Consider the following 19854-nt stretch of genomic DNA (forward strand, 5'->3'; position numbering starts at 1 on the left):
TATAGGAGACAGGCTTTGTAGTATGCCTATGGGATGTGGGATGCCATTTGGTTTCTTTGTGAAGGTGTGATTGGCTTGTTTGAACAATTCTGAGGGCTGGCACAAAGTGGACATCTGCTGCTCAAGGTGATATACCTGATTGATTTGATAAGCAGGATTGTTGAACTTAGGGAACCTTGTCCTTGGGAGGAGAGTGGGGAAGGGAAATTTTGTTTAGGTCATTAGAGGCCTTCCTAATGTCAAGGCGGGACATAATGTAGAGCTTTAATTTTAGATCTCAAACCACACACACCCCAAAACCTGTTTTTCTTCCTATATTGCTTAGGACAGAAAATTAGAATATTTATTTAGTATGCTGGTGACCATGTAAAGGAGAGATATTTGGCAACATATTCACACCAACAACTTTAAGAATACTTTCATCCTTTGCAGCTTTTTTCATTCTAAAAATTAAGGTGAAATGAAAAATAAATAAATAAAAATTAAGGTGATAAGGAGTTCTCATTGTGCTCAGCAGATTGCAAATCCAGTTAGTATCCATGAGGATGTAGGTTCCGTCCTTGGCCTTGGTCAATGGGTTAAGGATCCTGCATTGCCATTGGGCTGCAGTGTAGGTCACAGATGCAGCTCAGATCCCATGTTGCTGTGGCTATGGTGTAGGCAAGTGGTTGCAGCTCTGATTCGACCCCTAACCTGGGAACTTCCATATGCTGCAGATGTGGCCCTAAAATAAATAAATAAATGTGCTTCGAAGGTGGTAAAAGTAATCATGTACGTCTCTCTCTTGTTTACAGGTCCGGGGTTATGATTTCAAAGCTGACATCTGGAGTTTTGGGATCACAGCAATTGAATTGGCCACAGGGGCAGCTCCTTACCATAAATATCCACCAATGAAGGTAAGGTCCATATTCAAAGTACTCCCCCAACTGAAGTCCCAGTTCTCTCAGACTCCTACTTTTTTTGATATTGTTATCCATAGAATTCTGCCCTGAATTCCTTCTAGCAGTTAAAAATCTTATAGATATTTGGTATTTAGCATTGGATGACTTTACATTGTAGTTGATCTTTTTATATAATGACTCACCATCCCTTGACTGTGTAACAGTTTGATATTAGGACCTGATCTGTCTGTGTCTCTCTCTTTTTTTTTTTTCTTTAGAGCCGCACACGTGACATGTGTAGGTTCTCAGGCTAGGGATTGAGTCAGAGCTGCAGCTGCCGGCCTTCACCACAGCCACAGCCACAGCAACGCCAGATCTGAGCCTCGTCTTCGACCTACACCATAGCTCACGGCAACCCCAGATCCTTAACCTGCTGATCAAGGCCAGGGATCAAACCCACATCTTCATGGTTACCAGGCAGATTCGTTTCATCTAAGCCACGAAGGGAACTCCTGATCTGTCTCATTTTAATGTGTGTTCCCTGCAGTCATCTGTGTAGAGGGGAGATGATGATCATTTCTACTTCATAAGGTTGTTGGAAGGGTTACATGTTTGTTTTTTACGGCCATATCCTTGGCATATGGAGATTCCCAGGCTAGGAGTCAAATCAGAGGTACAGCTGCTGGCCTTCACCACAGCAGTGTCAGATCCGAGCCACGTCTGCAACCTACACCACAGCTCACAGCAACGCCGTATTCTTAACCCACTGAGCGAGGCCAGAGATCAAACCCGCACCCTCAGGGTTCCTAGTTGGATTCGTGTTTGCTGTGCCACTATGGGAACTCCCAAAGGTTCCATGTTATAGTACTTACAGCTTCCATTCATTGAGCACTTATCTGTGCTTTAAGTGCTTTTTACAAATTAAGTAAGATAATCCTTTTCAGAGTGTTCGTTATACCATACCTATGTATTATTCTCATTGTTATTGAATAAAACTTTGCTTTGTGGTAGGACATTAAGCAGCTTTTATTAAAAGGCCTATTATATCCCATGAGGAGTAGTTCTTAATCCCAATGTCTCCAGTATTAGTAATAAATTCATGTTTCAAAATGGTCCTGCCAGTACTATTAGTAACCATTTTTCTCTATATGATCTCTTAGTTATAATATGCATATGAATTCTGTATCTGTTTGTATTTCTAGCTGTTGTTTATAGTTCAGCTTGCATCACTTTGCAAATTGCCCTATGCCTGTTTAAAATGGTGACCACTATTGAGAACTTTTGTCAAAGTGATATTTCACATCTCTGTGATCTTGGTGCACTTCAGAACCTTTAAAATGCTATTCTGTCCCCTTTAGGGCTCTGACAATGTGGAGAGAGAGAAATCCAGTAAAAACCTCTCTGTATCTCCATATTTAAACATGGATATTGACCTATGTGTTTGATGGATGAATTTTTTTTTTCTTTTTTTTTTTTTAAGGGCGGCAGGTATAGCACATGGAAGTTCCCAGGCTAGGGGCTGAATTGGAGCTATAGCTGCTGGCCTACGCCACAGCAACACCTGATATGAGCCGTGTCTGCGATCTATACCACAGCTCGCCACAATGCCGGATCCTTAACCCACTAACCGGGGAGCCAGGGATTGAACCTGCATCCTCCTGAATACTAGTTGGGTTCATTTCCACTGAGCCACGACGGGGACTCCTGAATGAAATTTTGATTATATAAAAGGTTAATGATATTTTAAGGCCATGGTTTTCCTAAAGGTCAGAACTGCTAGGTGTAAGTGGATATTCACAAGGTTTTGTAAAGGATGGTTTTTTTTGAAACTGTAAGGTGGGAGGCTATTTTTAGACCCAATAAATGGCTTTTTTAAAGGGAGGTAGAGGAGAAAGATAAGGTTTACTTTTTATCATTGTAGGCAGTGACTGCTGCAATTGTAGCCAGACATAAACATGTTAACCTATTTGCTCAAAATAAAAAATATTGCCAACCTTAGTAATTCTCTTTTAGGAAATATAAGTTGACTCTGAATAGCAAATAATAACCCTGATTATAGCCTTTTGATGTTAGTATTGGCTGACTGTGTCCTTAGAGAAATGATGTATACTTTTATTAAGAAGTTAAACAGTACAGAAAAACACAAAACAACCCAAATCCCATTATATGTATATATGACCTTTATTAATTAAATCTTTTTACATCAAGATAGTATGTTGCCATGTAAGTCAAAGAAGGAAGAAATTTAAGATGGACAGAGTAGGAGTTCCCGTCGTGGCACGCAGTGGTTAACGAATCCGACTAGGAACCATGAGGTTGCGGATTCGGTCCCTGCCCTTGCTCAGTGGGTTAAGGATCTGGCATTGCCATGAGCTGTGGTGTAGGCTGCAGAGACGGCTCAGATCCCGCATTGTTGTGGCTCTGGCGTAGGCTGGTGGCTATGGCTCCGATTAGACCCCTAGCCTGGGAATCTCCATATGCCTCAGAAGCAGCCCTAGAAAAAGCAAAAAGACAAAAAAAAAAAAAAGATGGGCAGAGTAATGAAGATTATCAGTTGCTACAGGGAAGGCAGGAAGAATGAGAACTGAAAGAGGACTGTGTAGTTGTGTAATCTAGGATATCATCAGTGATTGCTATGAAATTTCTGAGGAGTTATGGAAAGAGAAGGCCAGGTTACAAGGGGTGATGTTGAAACAGAGCCATGAATACATAAAGTAAGCAAGGTCACACTTTTAATTTTGCTATTAAAATAAATAAATAAATATATATACATATGTATGTATATATATATATATCTCCAAGATACGTTGCTGGTGTAAGAATGGGGCCAAGAACACAAAGAAAGGATTCCAACTGAAGGACATACAACATTGATACAGTTGAGCCCTTACAGGTGTATTTTCTGGGAAACCAACTATCTATAGGATATTACTTATGTGCAAACAGCTAAAAAAAAAATCTAGTATCAAAACAGCTGTCTAGATGTGAACCTTTTTTTTAATTCTTTTTAGAACCACACCTGTGGCACATGGAAATTCCCACACCAGGGGTTGAATCAGAGCTGCAGCTGCTAGCTTACCCCACAGCCATAGCAATGCCAGATCCAAGCTGTGTCTGTGAGCTATATCTGCAGCTTGTGGCAAAGCCAGATCCATAACCCACTGAGCAAGGCCAGGGATCGAACCTCCATCCTTATGGATGCTGGTTGGGTTATTAACCTGTTGAGCCACAATGGGAACTCCTAGATGTGAACTTGTAGAAAATAATTCTGCTTGTATGTTTTGAGGTTGTCTCTATTGGAAAATCTTAGCCACAATATTTAATTTACTTTATGAGTCTTCAGAAGTTTATATTATGTTGAAAATTCTTACAGGTTTTAATGCTGACACTGCAGAATGATCCTCCTTCTTTGGAAACTGGTGTTCAGGATAAAGAAATGCTGAAAAAATACGGAAAGTCATTTAGAAAAATGATTTCATTGTGCCTTCAAAAGGATCCAGAAAAAAGGTAGACTATGAGATAAAGCTTACTTTTCTTCTTGATCTAATATGTAAACCTTTGGGAAAGGCTAAGAATCACATACATACATGCACAGGGAATTATTGCTGCATATTCGAAGGAACTGCATATAAACTTTAGAAAAAATATACACAGACCATTGTATTAGATTGGAATTGAGTAAATTACTTTCTCCCTTCTTTTTAGTATAGAGTATACCCTAAATAAGCTATTTCCTGTTAATTTTTTATAATCATATATATAGATATAGATATATATCTCACCAAAATGCCAAGTTAGTGCTAGGGTTTGTTTTCAATTTGCATTTAAAAGTTATGAGTAAACAACTATCTTAATGCACTTTACAATTTTAGTAACAAAAGAAATACACATAGCAAATGTTTTATTTAATGTCAAATAGTCATACTTATTTCCTTGCTTCTGCCAAATTAGTTGACTTAAAAAAAAATAAACATTTTATTAATGAATTTTTGAAAGAACCTACAGTAATTATTATCAGAACATTGCTATTTGATTTTTTAAAATTCTGTTCAGTGTCTTGTACTGAGTTTATCCTTTTCACTTTTTAGCAGGTTAAGAAAAGTGGAGTACACTGAGTTTTTTACCTTGCTGCTCAAGAAATCATTTTTTCATTTTGAATAATGAAAACCCATATTACACTTTAATTAACTCTAAAAACTTTCTTTTCTGGTTTTAGACCAACAGCAGCAGAACTGTTGAGGCACAAATTTTTCCAAAAAGCAAAGGTAGGAAATTCTAACTTTTGATTTCATGTGTTCATATGACCGTCCTCAATTACCTAAATTAGGCTCACTCCTCAAATGTTGTATTATCTTGAAATTATTATTTTTGGAAGAATGATGGTAGGTGAAATGATTGCTAAGGGTACTGTAAAATTATCTTTGGTATTTAAGATAAATGTATTTTTCCTATAAATAAATTTAAATGTCAGGCTAAACCTGTAAGAGGAAAAAGTGAATGTTAAACTTTTCTATTATAAATACAATCAGTGAAAAATTATGTGAAAAATACTGACCTCTAATTTTAGGGTTTACTACTGAACTAGTAAGTAATCTCATTTCCCAAGGATAACTGATAAGTGAGATGTTACTGTAGTTGGAAATGAGGGACTTTGATTCCAAAGGACATCTGATAAAACAAAATTTTCATCAGTGATGGCTCACACAGTACACTAAAGCTCTGTCTCAATGTATAAAGCCATGGTAGTGATACATTACATGAAATTCAGAATAAAAGAATGGAAACTTTTCTCAAACTTCTTTATAAAACAGTTGCTATATCACATTTTAATTGTGAATGTTTCTGTGTTAACTTTTTTGTTCAATAAAAAGTTCTTGTAAGAGAAAATACTTATTTTTCCTCTCCAGAATAAAGAATATCTTCAAGAAAAAATATTGCAGAGAGCACCAACCATTTCTGAAAGAGCCAAAAAGGTAAATGGGGATTTAACTGAGTTTTTCTGGGAAATTACTTAGGGTAGATTTACTTTCACATTTTGAAAGTGTATCTAAGTAATACTTTGTTAACAGTATGAGTATTACTCGTCTTTTTTTTTTTCTTTTTTTTTTTTTTTTTTGTCTTTTTTAGGGCCACACCCACGCCATATGGAGGTTCTTAGGCTAGGGATCGAATTGGAGCTGTAGCTGCCAGCCTACACCACAGCCACAGCAGCATGGGATCCGAGCTGCATCTGCGACCTACACCACAGCTCCCAGCACCTCCTGATCCTTAACCCACTGAGCGAGGCCAAGGATTGAACCTGCATCTTCATGGACGCTAGTCAGATTCGTTTCTGCTGAGCCACAACGGGAACTCCAAGTAATACTCATTTTCAATCCTTTCTTTTCTTTTTTTTGGCCTTGCCCATGGCATATAGAAGTGTCTGGGCCAGAGACAGAACACATGCCACAGCAGCAGCCCAAGCTGCTGCAGTGAGAGCGTCAGAATCTCAACCTGCTGAGCAATAAGAGAACGCCTTTCAATCCTTTCTTTAGCATTCTTTGATATATTCTTTTAGCAAATATTGTTAGTCCACTCTGCTAGGTATTACTCTGCTATCAACTAAAAGGAAAAGGTATATTACACAGTTGATGAATCAATTCTAAACTGTGGTAACAACAGACATCACAGAAATAGAAAGGATCATAAGAGACTACTATATGCAACTATACGCCAATAAAACGGAAAACCTAGAAGAAATAGACAAATTCTTAGAAAAGTACAATCTTTCAAGACTAAACCAAGATGAAATAGAAAAGATGAATGGACCCATCACAAGAACTGAAATTGAAACTGTGATTAAAAAACTTCCAACAAACAAAAGTCTAGGACCAAATGGCTTCACAGGCAAATTCTATCAAACATTTAGAGAAGAGCTAACACCTCTACTTCTGAAACTATTTCAAAAAACTGCAGAGGAAGGGATACTCCCAAAATCCTTCTATGAGGTCACCATCACCGTGATACCAAAACCAGACAAAGACTCCACAAAAAAAGAAAACTACAGGCCAATTTCACTGATGAACATCGATGCAAAAATCCTCAACAAAATACTAGCAAACTGCATCCAAAAATACAGGATTGTACATCATGATACAAGTGGGATTTATCCCAGGGATGCAAGAATTCTTCAATATCCGCAAATCAATCAGTGTGATACACCACATTAATAAACTGAAGAATAAAAAGCATATGATTCTCTCATTAGACGCAGTAAAAGCCTTTGACAAAATCCAACACCCTTCAGAAAGTGGGCACAGAGGGCATCTGCTCAACATAATAAAGGCCACATATGACAAACCCACAGCGAACATCATGCTCAGTGGTGAAAAGCTGAAAGAATTCCTGCTGAGATCAGGAACAAGGCAAGGATGCCTGATCTCGTCACTAATCTTCAACATAGTTTTGGAAGTCCTAGCCACAGCAATCAGAGAAGTAAAAGAAATCAAAGGAATCCAAATTGGAAAGGAAGAGGTAAAACTATCACTATTTGCAAATGACATGGTACTATACCTAGAGAATCCTAAGGACTCTACCAGAAAACTGTTAGAGCTCATCCATGAATTTGGCAAAGTCACATGATGCAAAATTAATACACAGAAATTAACTGCAATTCTATATACTAACAATGAAAGATCAGAAGGAGAAATTAGGGAAACAATCCCGTTTAACATCCAAAAGAATAAAATACTTAGGAGTAAACCTACCTAAAGAGGCGAAAGACCTTACTCTGATGAAGGAAATCAAAGATGACACAAACAGATGGAAAGACATACCACACTCTTGGATTGGAAGAGTCAATATTATCAAAATGACTATACTACCCAAAGCAATCTACAGATTCAGTGCAATCCCTATCAAATTACCAAGGACATTTTTCACAGAACTTGAACAAAATATTTTAAAATTTGTTTGGAAGCACCAAAGACCCGGAATAGCCAAAGACCTCCTGAAAAAGAAAAATGGAGCTAGAGGAATCAGGCTCCCTGACTTCAGACTATACTACAAAGCAACAATCCTGAAAACCGTATGGTACTGGCACAAAGACAGATCAATGGAACAGAATAGAAAGCCCAGAATTAAACCCATGCACCTACAGTCAACTAATCTATGACAGAGGAGGCAAGAATATACAATGGAGAAAGGACAGCTTGTTCAATAAGTGGTGCTGTGAAAACTGGACAGCCACATGGAAAAGAATGAAATTAGAACACTCCCTAACCCCATACACAAAAATAAATTCCAAATGGATTAAAGACCTAGATAAAAGACCAGACACTATAAAACTCTTAGAGAGTGCCACTCTCCGAAATGAACTACAGCAACATCTTCTCAGATCTACCCCTTAGAGTAATGTCAAAAAAAACCAAAAATAAGCAAATGGGACTTAATTAAACTTAAAAGTTTCTGCACAGCAAAGGAAACCCTAAACAGAAAGACAACCCACAGAATGGGAGAAAATATTTGCAAATGAATCAACTGACAAGGGATTAATCTCCAAAATTTATAAACACCTTCTGCAGCTCCATACCAAAAAATCCAAACAACCCCATCAAAAAATGGGCAAAAGATCTAAACATTTCTCCAAAGAAAACATACAGATGGCCAAAAAACACATGAAAAGATGTTCAACATTACTCATTCATAGAGAAATGCAAATCAAAACCACTATGAGGTACCACCTTATACCAGTCAGAATGGCCATTATCAAAAAGTCTATAAACAATAAATGCTGGAGAGGGTGTGGAGAAAAAGGAACCCTATTACCCTGTTGGTGGGATTGTAAATTGGTGCAACAACTGTGGAAAGCAGTATGGAAATTCCTCAGAAAACTAAACATAGAACTACCATTTGATCCAGCAATCCCACTCCTGGGCATCTATCCAGAGAAAACCATGACTCCAATGTCCATTGCAGCAGTATTTGCAATAGCCAAGACATGGAAACAACCTAAATGTCCATCGACAGAGGAGTGGATAAAGAAGATGTACATATGGTACATACAATGGAATATTAGTCATTAAAAGGAATGAAATACCAGCATCTTTAGCGACATGGATGGACCTAGAAATTACCATGCTGAGTGAAGTCAGTCAGTGAGACACCAACATCAAATGCTATCACTTACATGTAGAATCTGAAAAAAGGATACAATGTATTTTTTTGCAGAACAGATACTGACTCACAGACTTTGAAAAACTTACGGTTTCCAAAGGAGACAGGTTGGGGGTTGGAGGGATGCACTGGGGGTTTGGGATGGACATGCTATAAAATTGGGTTGTGATGATTATTGTACAACTATAAATGTAATAAATTCATTGAGTAATATAAAAAAATTAACTCTGTTAAATCACTGTTTGCAACTACCAGAGTGATTTGAGTTTCTTCATACCTTACAAAACAATGGAGACACCACTTCATGTTCTTTAGGATAACTGTAACAAAAAGAATAGAGAATAAAAAGTGTTGATAAAAGATTTGGAGAAATTGGAACTCTTACACGTTACTGATGAGAATGGAAAATGGTGCAGCCACTTTATAAAATAGTCTGGCAGTTTCTCAAAAGGCTAAAGTTGCCATATGAGCCAGAAATGTTTCTGCTAGGCATACCCAAGAGAATTGAAAACATGTACGCATAAAAATACGTACATGAATGTTCATGGAAGGTTTATTTGTAAAATGGAAATAACCTGAATGTCCACTTACTGATAAATGGATATATAAAATCTTATATAGCTATAAAATCTCATATAGCTATAAAATGGAATATCATATAGCTATAAAGTGGAATATTTTATTCAGCAATAATAACGAATGAGGTAGTGAACCCATCTAGTATCTGTGAGGACCCGAGTTCAGTCCCTGGCCCCACTCAGTGGGTTAAGGATCTGGCATTGCCCTGAGCTGTGGCACAGACTCAGCTTAGATCTGGCATTGCTGTGCTGTGGCTGTGGCGTAGGCTGGCAACCACACCCCCGATTTGGCCCCTAGCCTGGGAACTTCCATATGCCACAGGTACGGCCCTTAAAAAAAAAAAAAAAAAAAAAAAAGGGAATGAAACATTGATACATGCAATAACATGGATTACTATTAAAAAATGCTGGAGTGGAGTTCCTGTCATGGCACAGTGGAAACAAATCCAACTAGGAACCTGCGTCCATGAAGATGCAGGTTCAATCCCTGGCCTTGCTCAGTGGGTTAAGGATCTGGCATTGCCATGAACTGTGGTGTAGGTTGCAGATGCAGCTCCAACCCCTCATTGCTGTGGCTGTGGTGTAGGCCGGCAGCTGTAGCTCCAGTTCAACCCCTAGCCTAGGAACCTCCATGTGCTGGGGGTGCAGCCCTAAAAAGCAAAAAGCAAAAAAAAAAAAAAAAAAAATCATGCTGGAGTTCCCTCATGACTTATCAGGTTAAGGATCTTACATTTTCACTGCTATGGCTCTGGTTATAGCTGTTGTACAGGTTTGATCCCTGGCCCAGGAACTTTCTCATACCATAGGTGGGACCAAAAATATATATATACACTAATTGAAAGACATATTGTATTATTCCATTTATGTGAAAATCCTGAATAAGCAAATGTATTAGAGACAGAGAGTAGCATATTGGTTGCCTCAGACTTGAGCAAATTGTAGAGAAATGGGTAGTGAGTGCTAATGAATATGGGATTTTGGGGGGGGGGGAGTTGGGAAAGTGATGAGAATGATTTAAATTTGATTGTGAAGATGGTTTCACAACTCCCAGTATACTAAAAATCATTTAATTTCAGTACTTCAGAGGGTCAAATTAATCATATATGAAATTTCTCTATATAACTATTACTTTATGGAGTTCCCTGGAGGCCTAGTGGGTTAAGGATATGGTGTTGTCACTGCTGTAACTAGCCCAGGAACTTCTTCATGCCACAGGCACAGCCACATACACACACACACAACAGCTGGAGTTTCTGTTGGGGCTCAGAAGGTTAAGGAACCAACATTTCCTCTGTGAGAATGCAGGTTCAGTCCCTGGACTTGCACAGTGGGTTAAGGATCCGGCATTGTTGCTGCAGGTTGTAGCATAGCATGCAGAGGCAACTCGGATCCATTGTTGCCGTGGCTCTGGTGTAGGCCACAGCTGTAGCTCCGTTTCAGCCCCTAGCCAGGGAACATCCATATGCTTCACATGCGGCTATAAAAGGAAAAAAAAAAAAAGCAGCAGCAGCATTTAGGAATCCCACAGTGGCACCGTGGGTTAAGAATCTGACTGCTAGAGAGGTTCATGTTCACTCCCTGGCCTGTTGAGGTGGATGAAAGGATCCAGCATTGCTGCAGCTGCAGTGTAGGTCAGAACTATGACTCAGATTCCATCCCTGGCCTGGAAACTTCCATGTGCCGCAAATGTGGCCATTAAAACAAACAAACAATAACAACAAACAAAAAATGCTAAGCATTTAGAGAATGGCACCACCACCAGAAAATTGGAAATTGAAAACATTAAATTCATTACATAGGTTTTAGGGTTAAGTTGAGGAAATTTATCAGAAAAGAGAGCCACAAGGTCAAGAGATACATGACAGAAAAGATGAGAACATGAGAGAATTATTTAAGAAAGTTCAACATTTGAGTTTTTAAAAGAGTTCCAGAAAAAGAGAACTGAGAAAAACAGAAGAAAGGAAATTTTGGAAAAGAAAGAAAAAACTTCATCAATTTCCAGATTGAAAGAGCCCAGGTACCCAGACAAATAATGAAAATACACTAAGACTCAGGCACATACTATGGTAGACCAGAATCCTGGAGGTGAAAAGATCCTGCAGCCCTCCAGAGAAGATCAAAAGGTCAGAGATAGGATCATAAGTCATAATGACTTCAGTAGCACCTCTGGAAGCCATATCACAGGGGAGCAACAGTGTGTTCAACAGTATGGAAAAAAATGATTTCTAACCCAGACTTTTTTTTTTAACCAGGCAAACTATATATGAAGTGTGGGGATGGAATCAAGATATGTTCAGAAATGCATGGCTTTAATAAATGCACCATGCTAATAGTGAAGTGCTTAAAGTAAGAACAGGGAAGTCATGTGATCCAGGAAGCATGGTCTTCTGAATGATGGTAGAGTGAGTACCAGACCTGATGTGAATCTGGTGGAGCAGATCAGGAGGCTCTGGTGAGAGGCTTCCTCAAGAAGATGATACCAGTGAATACCTACTGTATATGAATATGGTGAGAGAAGATTTACACAGCAGGGAGAGAATTTGGGGATAAATATGGCAAGTAAGAAATAAGTATTAACTCCAGGAGAAATAAAAAAAGTTATTCAGGAGTTCCCGTCGTGGCGCAGTGGTTAACGAATCCGACTAGGAGCCATGAGGTTGCGGGTTCGGTCCCTGCCCTTGCTCAGTGGGTTAACGATCCGGTGTTGCCGTGAGCTGTGGTGTAGGTTGCAGACGCGGCTCGGATCCCACGTTGCTGTGGCTCTGGTGTAGGCCGGTGGCTACAGCTCCGATTCAACCCCTAGCCTGGGAACCTCCATATGCCGCGGGAGCGGCCCAAGAAATAGCAACAACAACAACAACAACAAAAGACAAAAGACAAAAAAAAAAAAAAAGTTTATTCAGGGGAAGTTCCCATTGTGGCTCAGTGGTAACAAGCCCCACTAAGTATCCATGAGGATGCGCATTGGATCCCTGGCCTTGTTCAGTGGGTTAAGGATCTGCCATTGACTTGAGCTGTGGTGTAGGTTGCAGATGAGGCTCAGATCCCACATTGCTATGGCTGTGGCATAGGCTGGCAACTTAGCTCCAATTCGAGTCCTAGCCAGGGCACTTCCACATGCCACAGGTGCTGCCCTAAGAAGCAAGAAAAAAAAAGTTATGCAGGGAAGAAAAGTAATTATAACATGTAATAAGGTTCAGCTGTATAGTTTATATTCATGATGTTATGTAAACATTGAGTTTTGATTTAACCAAAATTACAATATATTGGGAGTTCCCTTTGAGGTGCAGTGGAAGCAAATCCAACTAGTATCCATGAACATGTGGGCTCAATCCCTGGCCTTGCCCAGTGGGTCTGGGATCCGGCATTGCCGTGAACTGTGGTGTAAGTTGCAGATGCGTCTCAGATCGCATGTTGCTGTGGCTGTGGCGTAGGCCAGCAGCTGTAGCTCTGATTTCAGCCCTTAAAGAAAACAAAAACAACAACAAAAAAAAACCAATGTGTCTTGAAAAAAAGACAAGGGGATTGATAATAGGGTTAAATTCTCTCTTCTGTAGTGAGAAATCCAATAGATAATTCCTAAAACCAAAAAATCAAGGGGTAATAAAAAATTACTTAGAGAAATAACTGTAAATTCCAAAAGGATAAAATGAATTAAAAGTGGTTGACTTTGGGGATGCAAAAATTTTTTTTTCTTAACAAGTCTTTCACAGCTGTAGTACTCTTGAAACACTATACAAGTATAATTGTGACTTTAAAATTTGAAGTTAGAGGGGAAAAAAGGCAGAATCTTCTTTATCTTGAGTTTATTTGGGGGCTGAACCTCTCCATTCTTTTTTAATGTCTCAGGATATGAAACCATTAATTAGATTTGACCTGTGACTTCACATAAGAAGGATTTGTATGATGTTCAGGCTCAGAGTATAGAAATATAGGGAAAGTCATTGGTTGTGAATAAAGATAAATAGTGGAGATTATGAACAGAAAGCAAGTGAAAGATGGAGGGTGTGAATTTTTATGGGACAACTTATTTGTGGGGAAGATTGTTATCTGCTTACTGTGTTGAAGTTATAGAAAGAGAAAGAAATATGGTTGACTCTTATATATAGTAAGTGTCAAATACTGCCAGAGTCCATGTCTCTCTTCCCAACGAATAGGTTCGGAGAGTACCGGGTTCCAGTGGCCGTCTTCATAAGACAGAAGATGGTGGCTGGGAGTGGAGTGATGATGAATTTGATGAAGAAAGTGAAGAAGGGAAAGCAGCAATTTCACAACTCAGGGTAAGTTTTGTTAAACTATGTGCTTCAGCTAGAGTTCTACCTGCTTGACTGAAGCCTCTGAGGTAATACTACAGTCTGTGGTTCTGTTCAGTTTAACCAGCTAAAATATAAAAAATATGGACGCATTTCCTTGAACAACTTGTTAATAGGAGCCCAAGTAATTCTAAATGGAAAAGGGGACTGGCCTATCTGTTTGATAATATTTAGGGTATATAACAATGACCTAGATTGAGAGATGAAACCTATAATGTCTGAGATGAAAACAGACTGGATGTGATTATTGACTGATTAAACACTGCAGAAGAGAAGATTAGTGAACTTGAAAGTAACCTTCTACCTGAAGAGGAACTATGCACCTCTTCTTCAGTTGGTATATCCTGCAGTGTGTGTGTGTGTGTGTGTGTGTGTGTGTGTGTATTACTTTTTGCTAAAAGCATTGTAGACAAGGGTCTTGTTTTAATTCATCACTCTTATATAGCATTGAATTCCTCAAGTTGATTGTTAGGACTCATTGCCAAGAATAGAAATGTGTATAGGAAATATTTGAGGCATCATAGCTTTGACCACTAAGAACCTTTTTGTGGGGTGAGTCATGGTCAGGTGGTATATCTCTGCCTTCTTTTAGAATCTGCTCTGTGATGGCGGTTAGGACTTGCTGATCAGCATTGAATATTTGTTGTTCTTATTTTCAAGTGAAGTCTTTTTTTTTTTTTTTTTTTTTTTTTTTTTGGTCTTTTTGCCATTTCTTGGGCCACTCCCGTGGCATATGAAGGTTCCCAGGCTAGGGGTGGAATCAGAGCTGTAGCCACCAGCCTACGCCAGAGCCACAGCAACGCGGGATCCAAGCCGCGTCCACAACCTACACCACAGCTCACGGCAATGCCAGATCCTTAACCCACTGAGCAAGGGCAGGGATCGAACCCGCAACCTCATGGTTCCTAGTTGGATTCGTTAACCACTGCACCACGACGGAACTCCCAAATGAAGTCTTTGAGACTAGTCCTTTAGGAGAACCAAGTTTTCAAAGACTTTTCCAATGAAAATTGACAAAAATTTTTTTAAGCTCTTGCTTTGAAAAAGCTCTTCAAAAGGTAATAAATGTAAACATTTGTTTGTATACGATTGCGACTTTTTTTCTTTATGGAAGTGAGACTATGGCAGCCTTCCTTTTTTGTATGATTCCTCTCTGAATTTATATTCTCTTATTCTCTCTCTCTCTCTCTCTTTTTTTTTTTTTGTTTTTTTTTGTTTGTTTGTTTGTTTTTTTGCCTTTTCTAGGGCTGCACCCACGGCATATGGAGATTCCCAGGCTAGGGGTCTAATTGGAGCTGTAGCCTCTGGCCTATGCAACAGCCACAGCAACGCGGGATCCGAGCCACGTCTGAAACCTACAGCATAGCTTACAGCAACACCGGATCCTTAATCCACTGAGCAAGGTCAGGGATTGAACCCGCAACCTCATGGTTCCTAGTCGGATTCGTTAACCACTGAGCCACGACGGGAGCTCCGAATTTATGTTCTCTTGTAATGTTACATTGAAGTGGCCGGAGGGAGATAGATTTACATGAACCTTGTTGTTCTAGCTTCCCATGAGAGAGACAATGATGCTTTTTCTCACACCAACAAATAATATTTAGAAAGGTAAACAATAGCTTTTCAGTATCTGATTACTATTCTCTATCTACAACAGAAATTTAGTTGTTTAAAGTTTGGTAGTTTTGCAATACTTACAATAGCTTTTTTTTTTTTTTTTTAGGGCCTCACCCGTGGCATATGGAGGTTCCCAGGCTCAGGGTCTCATGGAAGCTATAGCCACTGGCCTACGCCACAGCAACACCAGATTCTGCCTCATCCGACCTACTCCACAGCTCATGGCAACGCCAGATCCTTAACCCACTAAGCAACGCCAGGAATTGAACCCGAAACCTCATGGATCAGTTAACCACTGAGCCGTGAAGGGAACTCCACAGTAGCCTTTTTATAACCTAATACACTGGTGTCTAAGCTGCATAGAAAATGATATACTCTCGGAGCTCCCAATGTGGCACAACGGGATCAGTAGTATCTTGGGAGTGCTGGAACGTGGGTTTGATCCCTGAACCAGCACATAGGTTAAGGAGCTGGCGTTGCCACATCTGCTGCTTAGTTTGAGGCTGTGGCTCAGATCTGATCCCTGGCCTGAGAGCTCCATATGCTGCAGGGCGGCCAAAAGAAAAGAAAAAGAAAAGATGATATATACTCTGTGCACAGATTAAGTAGCTTTTTGATTTTCTTGTATTATCCATTATTTCTCATATTATCCTTATAGCCATTTTTGATACCATGTATACTTTATGAAAAAGAGAGTCTTTTAACACTGAGTTGAATTACACTATCTTTTAATGTACCATAATCGAGTGTGGTGTGATATAAGGATGGTTCAATATTAGGAAATTTTGTAGTATTAATTATATTCTTAATTTTTATACAGCCTGAAAAAGACTTTTGACAAAATTCACATGTTCATAATAAGGACTTGTGTAGATTCAGATTTCCATCTATATATCATTTTCCTTCTGCAGATGAATTCCACTTAATAGTTTTGTGGTGTGGATCTGCTGGCAATGATTTCTTTAAATGTTATATCTGAAAATATCCCCTATTTCACCTGTATTTTGAAAAGATTTGTTAGCTGAGTAGAGGAATTCTAGATTGATAGGCTTTTAGTACATGCATACCTTAGAAGATATTGCAGGTTTGATTCCATATTACCTCAATAAAGCAAATACCACAGTAGAATGAGTCACACAAATTATTTGGTTTTCCATGGCATATAAAAGTTATATTTACCCTGTACTATAGTTTATTATGTATAAACTATACACATAATAGCATTATGTCTAAAAAAACAATGTACATACTTTAATTTAAAGATACTTTACTGGAGTTCCCACTGTGGTGCAACAAGATCGGCAGTGTCTTGGGAGCACTGGGACCCAGGTTCAATCCCCAGCCCAGCACAGTGGGTTAAGGATCCGACATTGCCACAACTGCCGCTTAGGTTGCAACTGTTTCTTGGGTCACAACTGCAGCCCGGATTTCACAGAGTTGTGAGAGTTAAATGAATTGATTTATAAAAAGCATTTTTAAGGAGTCCCTGGCACAATGGGAATGCTAAAATTTTTAAATTATCATTTCATTTTTATTTTTTAATTACTCAATAAATTTTATTACGTTTATAGTTGTAGAGTGATCGTCACAACCAAATTTTATATAGCATTTCCATCCCTCATCCTTTAAAGTTTTATCATGAGATGGCACCAGTTCAGTCACATCTTCAGGCTCCACTTCTAATTCTAGTTCTCTTGCTATTTCCACCACATCTACAGCTGCTTCCTCCACCAAAATCTTGAACCCTTCAAAATTATCCCTGGGTAACTTCTTCCAGAATCCTGTTAATATTGATCATTTTACCTCTGCACATGAATTCCAAATGTTCTGAATGTCATCTAGAATGGTGAATCCTTCCAGAAGATTTTCTTTTGACTTTGCCCATATCTGTCGGAGGAATCACTGGGGCAGCTCTTGCCTTACAAAAATGTATTTATTAAATAATAAGACTTGAACTATGGGCTCCAGAATGGATGTTGTATTAGCAGATATGGAAATGTTAATCTTTTAAATCATCAGAGCGCTTGAGTAACCAGGTGCATTGTCAATGAGCAGTCAAATTTGAAGGGAATCTGATTTTCTGAGTAGTACTCTCACCAGTGGGCTTAAAATAGTCAGTAAAACCACGTTGTAAACAGATGTGCTGTCATCCAGGCTCTTTTGTTCCACTTAAAGAGATCAGGCAGAGTAGATTAAGCATAATTCTTAAGAGCCCTAGGATTTTCAGAATGGTAAATGAGTGTTGGTTTCAACTCAAAGTCACCAGCTGCATTAGCCTCCAGCAGGAGAGTGTCAGCCTGTCCTTTGAAGCTTAGAAGCCAGACATTGACTTCTCTCTAGCTGTGAAAGTCCTAGATGGCCTCTTCTTCCAATGGAAGGCAGTTTTGTTTCCAATGAAAATCTATTGTTTAGTGTAGCCATCTTCATTAATTATCCTAGCTAGAGACCTGTTTAACTTGCTGCAGCTTCTCCATCTGCACTTGCTGTTTCACCTTTCACTTTGATGTTATGGAGATGGCTTCTTTCCTTCAATCTCACAAACCAACCTCTAAACTTTTCTTCTGCAGCTTCCTCACCTCACAGCCTTCATAAAATTGTAGAAAGTTAGGACTTTACTCTGGGTTAGGCTTTGGTTTAAGGGAATGTTGTGGTGGGTTTGTTCTTTTATCTAAACCACAGAAACTTTCTGCAGTCAGCAATAAAGCTGTTTTCTTTTAAGTCTTTTGATTTTCTTAAGGCTTCACCCATGGCATTCGGAAGTTCCCTGGCCAAGAATCAAACCCGTGCCGCAGTAGCGACAATGCTGTATCCTTAACCCACTGAGCCAGCAGGGAACTCCTTTGTTTTTTTAAATCATTTCTGTGTTCACTGGAGTAGTACTTCTAATTTCCTTCAAGAACTTTTCTTTTGCATTCACAACTTTTATTTTTGGTGCAGAAGCCCTAGCTTTGGGCCTGTTTGGGCTTTAAACGTGCCTTCCTCACTAAGATTCCTCATTTCTAGCTTTTGATTTAAAGTGAGAGACCTATGGGAGTTCCTGTTGTGGCTCAACAGTAACAAACCTGACTAGTAACCATGTGGACGTGGGTTCGATCCCTGGCCTGGCTCGGTGGGTTATGGAGCTGGAGTTGCTGCAAGCTGTGGCATAAGTTGAAGATGTGTCTCAGATCCTGTGTTGCTGTGGCTATGGTGTAGGCATAAATAAATAAATAAATAAATAGGGAGAGACATATAACTCTTCACTTGACCACTTAGAGGCAATTGTAGGGTTATTAATTGGCCTTAAAAATTTTCTTCAGTTTCATTTTGCGTAATTTCTATTGCTAGACTTTAAATTCAGTAATCATGGAGTTCCCGTCATGGCTTAGTGGAAATGAATCTGACTAGAATCCATGAGGACACATGTTCAATCCCTGACCTTGCTCAGTAGGTTAAGGATCTGGCATTGCTGTGGCTGTGTTGTAGGCTAGCAGCTACAGCTCTGAATAGACTCCTTCCACATGCCACGGGTACTGCCCTAAAAAGACTAAATAAATAAACAAATTCATTGATCTTTTCTTCTGCAGTGTAAATCTGCTACTAATCCCATCCAGTCTTTCTGTTTTCTATCTCAGACCTCATACTAAAATTTTGATTTGGTGATTTTTGGTTGTTATATTCTAGAAGCTTGATTGGTGTTGGTTTTTGCATCTTCAAGGTCTCTAACTTTTTGAGGATATGTAATATAGTTTTATTTTAATTTAATTTTATTTTATTTTATTTTATTGCTTTTTAGGGCCACACTCAAAGCATATGGAAGTTCCCAGGCTAGGAGTCAAATTGGAGCTGCAGCTGCTGGCCTCTGCCACAGCCACAGTAACTTGGGATCTGAGCTGTGTCTGCCACCTACACCACAGCTCATGGCAACACTAGATCCTCAACCCACTGAGTGGGGCCGTGGATCAAACCCTCGTTCTCACGGATAGTCAGATTTGTTTCTGCTGAGCCAAGATGGGAACTCCAATTATAATTATTTTAATGTCTTTGCTGCCAATTCTAACATCCATGTTGGTTTGGGGGCAGTTTTATTTGATTGGTTATTTTCTTCATTATGGCTTGGGAAGTGTTTTCTTTAGTTGAGTAAATAGAGGTAAGAGATCAAGGCAGATAAAATTGAAAAGGTAGAGTACCAGAGAGGAGAGAGCTACACAGAGAAAGAAGCTTAGAGCATTGAGTATTTAGCAGACTATATCCAGACTACTACCCATTTGGAGCACTCACAAAGCCAGGCATAGTACCTATTCCCACCAGCTAAACTGGAGAAATTTATAA

At 39.1% G+C, this 19854-nt stretch overlaps 1 protein-coding gene across 2 annotated transcripts in view; it reads left to right on the forward strand.

Moving 5' to 3' along the window:
• Positions 1-19854, forward strand: part of OXSR1 (oxidative-stress responsive 1) — a 96119-nt gene that overhangs the window by 59065 nt on the left and 17200 nt on the right. For both annotated transcript variants that reach the window (NM_214342.1, XM_021068550.1), the window contains 5 exon segments: positions 795-896; positions 4255-4388; positions 5098-5146; positions 5789-5854; positions 13771-13893. In NM_214342.1, coding sequence (NP_999507.1) covers positions 795-896; positions 4255-4388; positions 5098-5146; positions 5789-5854; positions 13771-13893 — 474 coding nt within the window.

The sequence above is a fragment of the Sus scrofa genome, chromosome 13, assembly GCF_000003025.6.
Source record: "Sus scrofa isolate TJ Tabasco breed Duroc chromosome 13, Sscrofa11.1, whole genome shotgun sequence".
NCBI lineage: Eukaryota > Metazoa > Chordata > Mammalia > Artiodactyla > Suidae > Sus > Sus scrofa.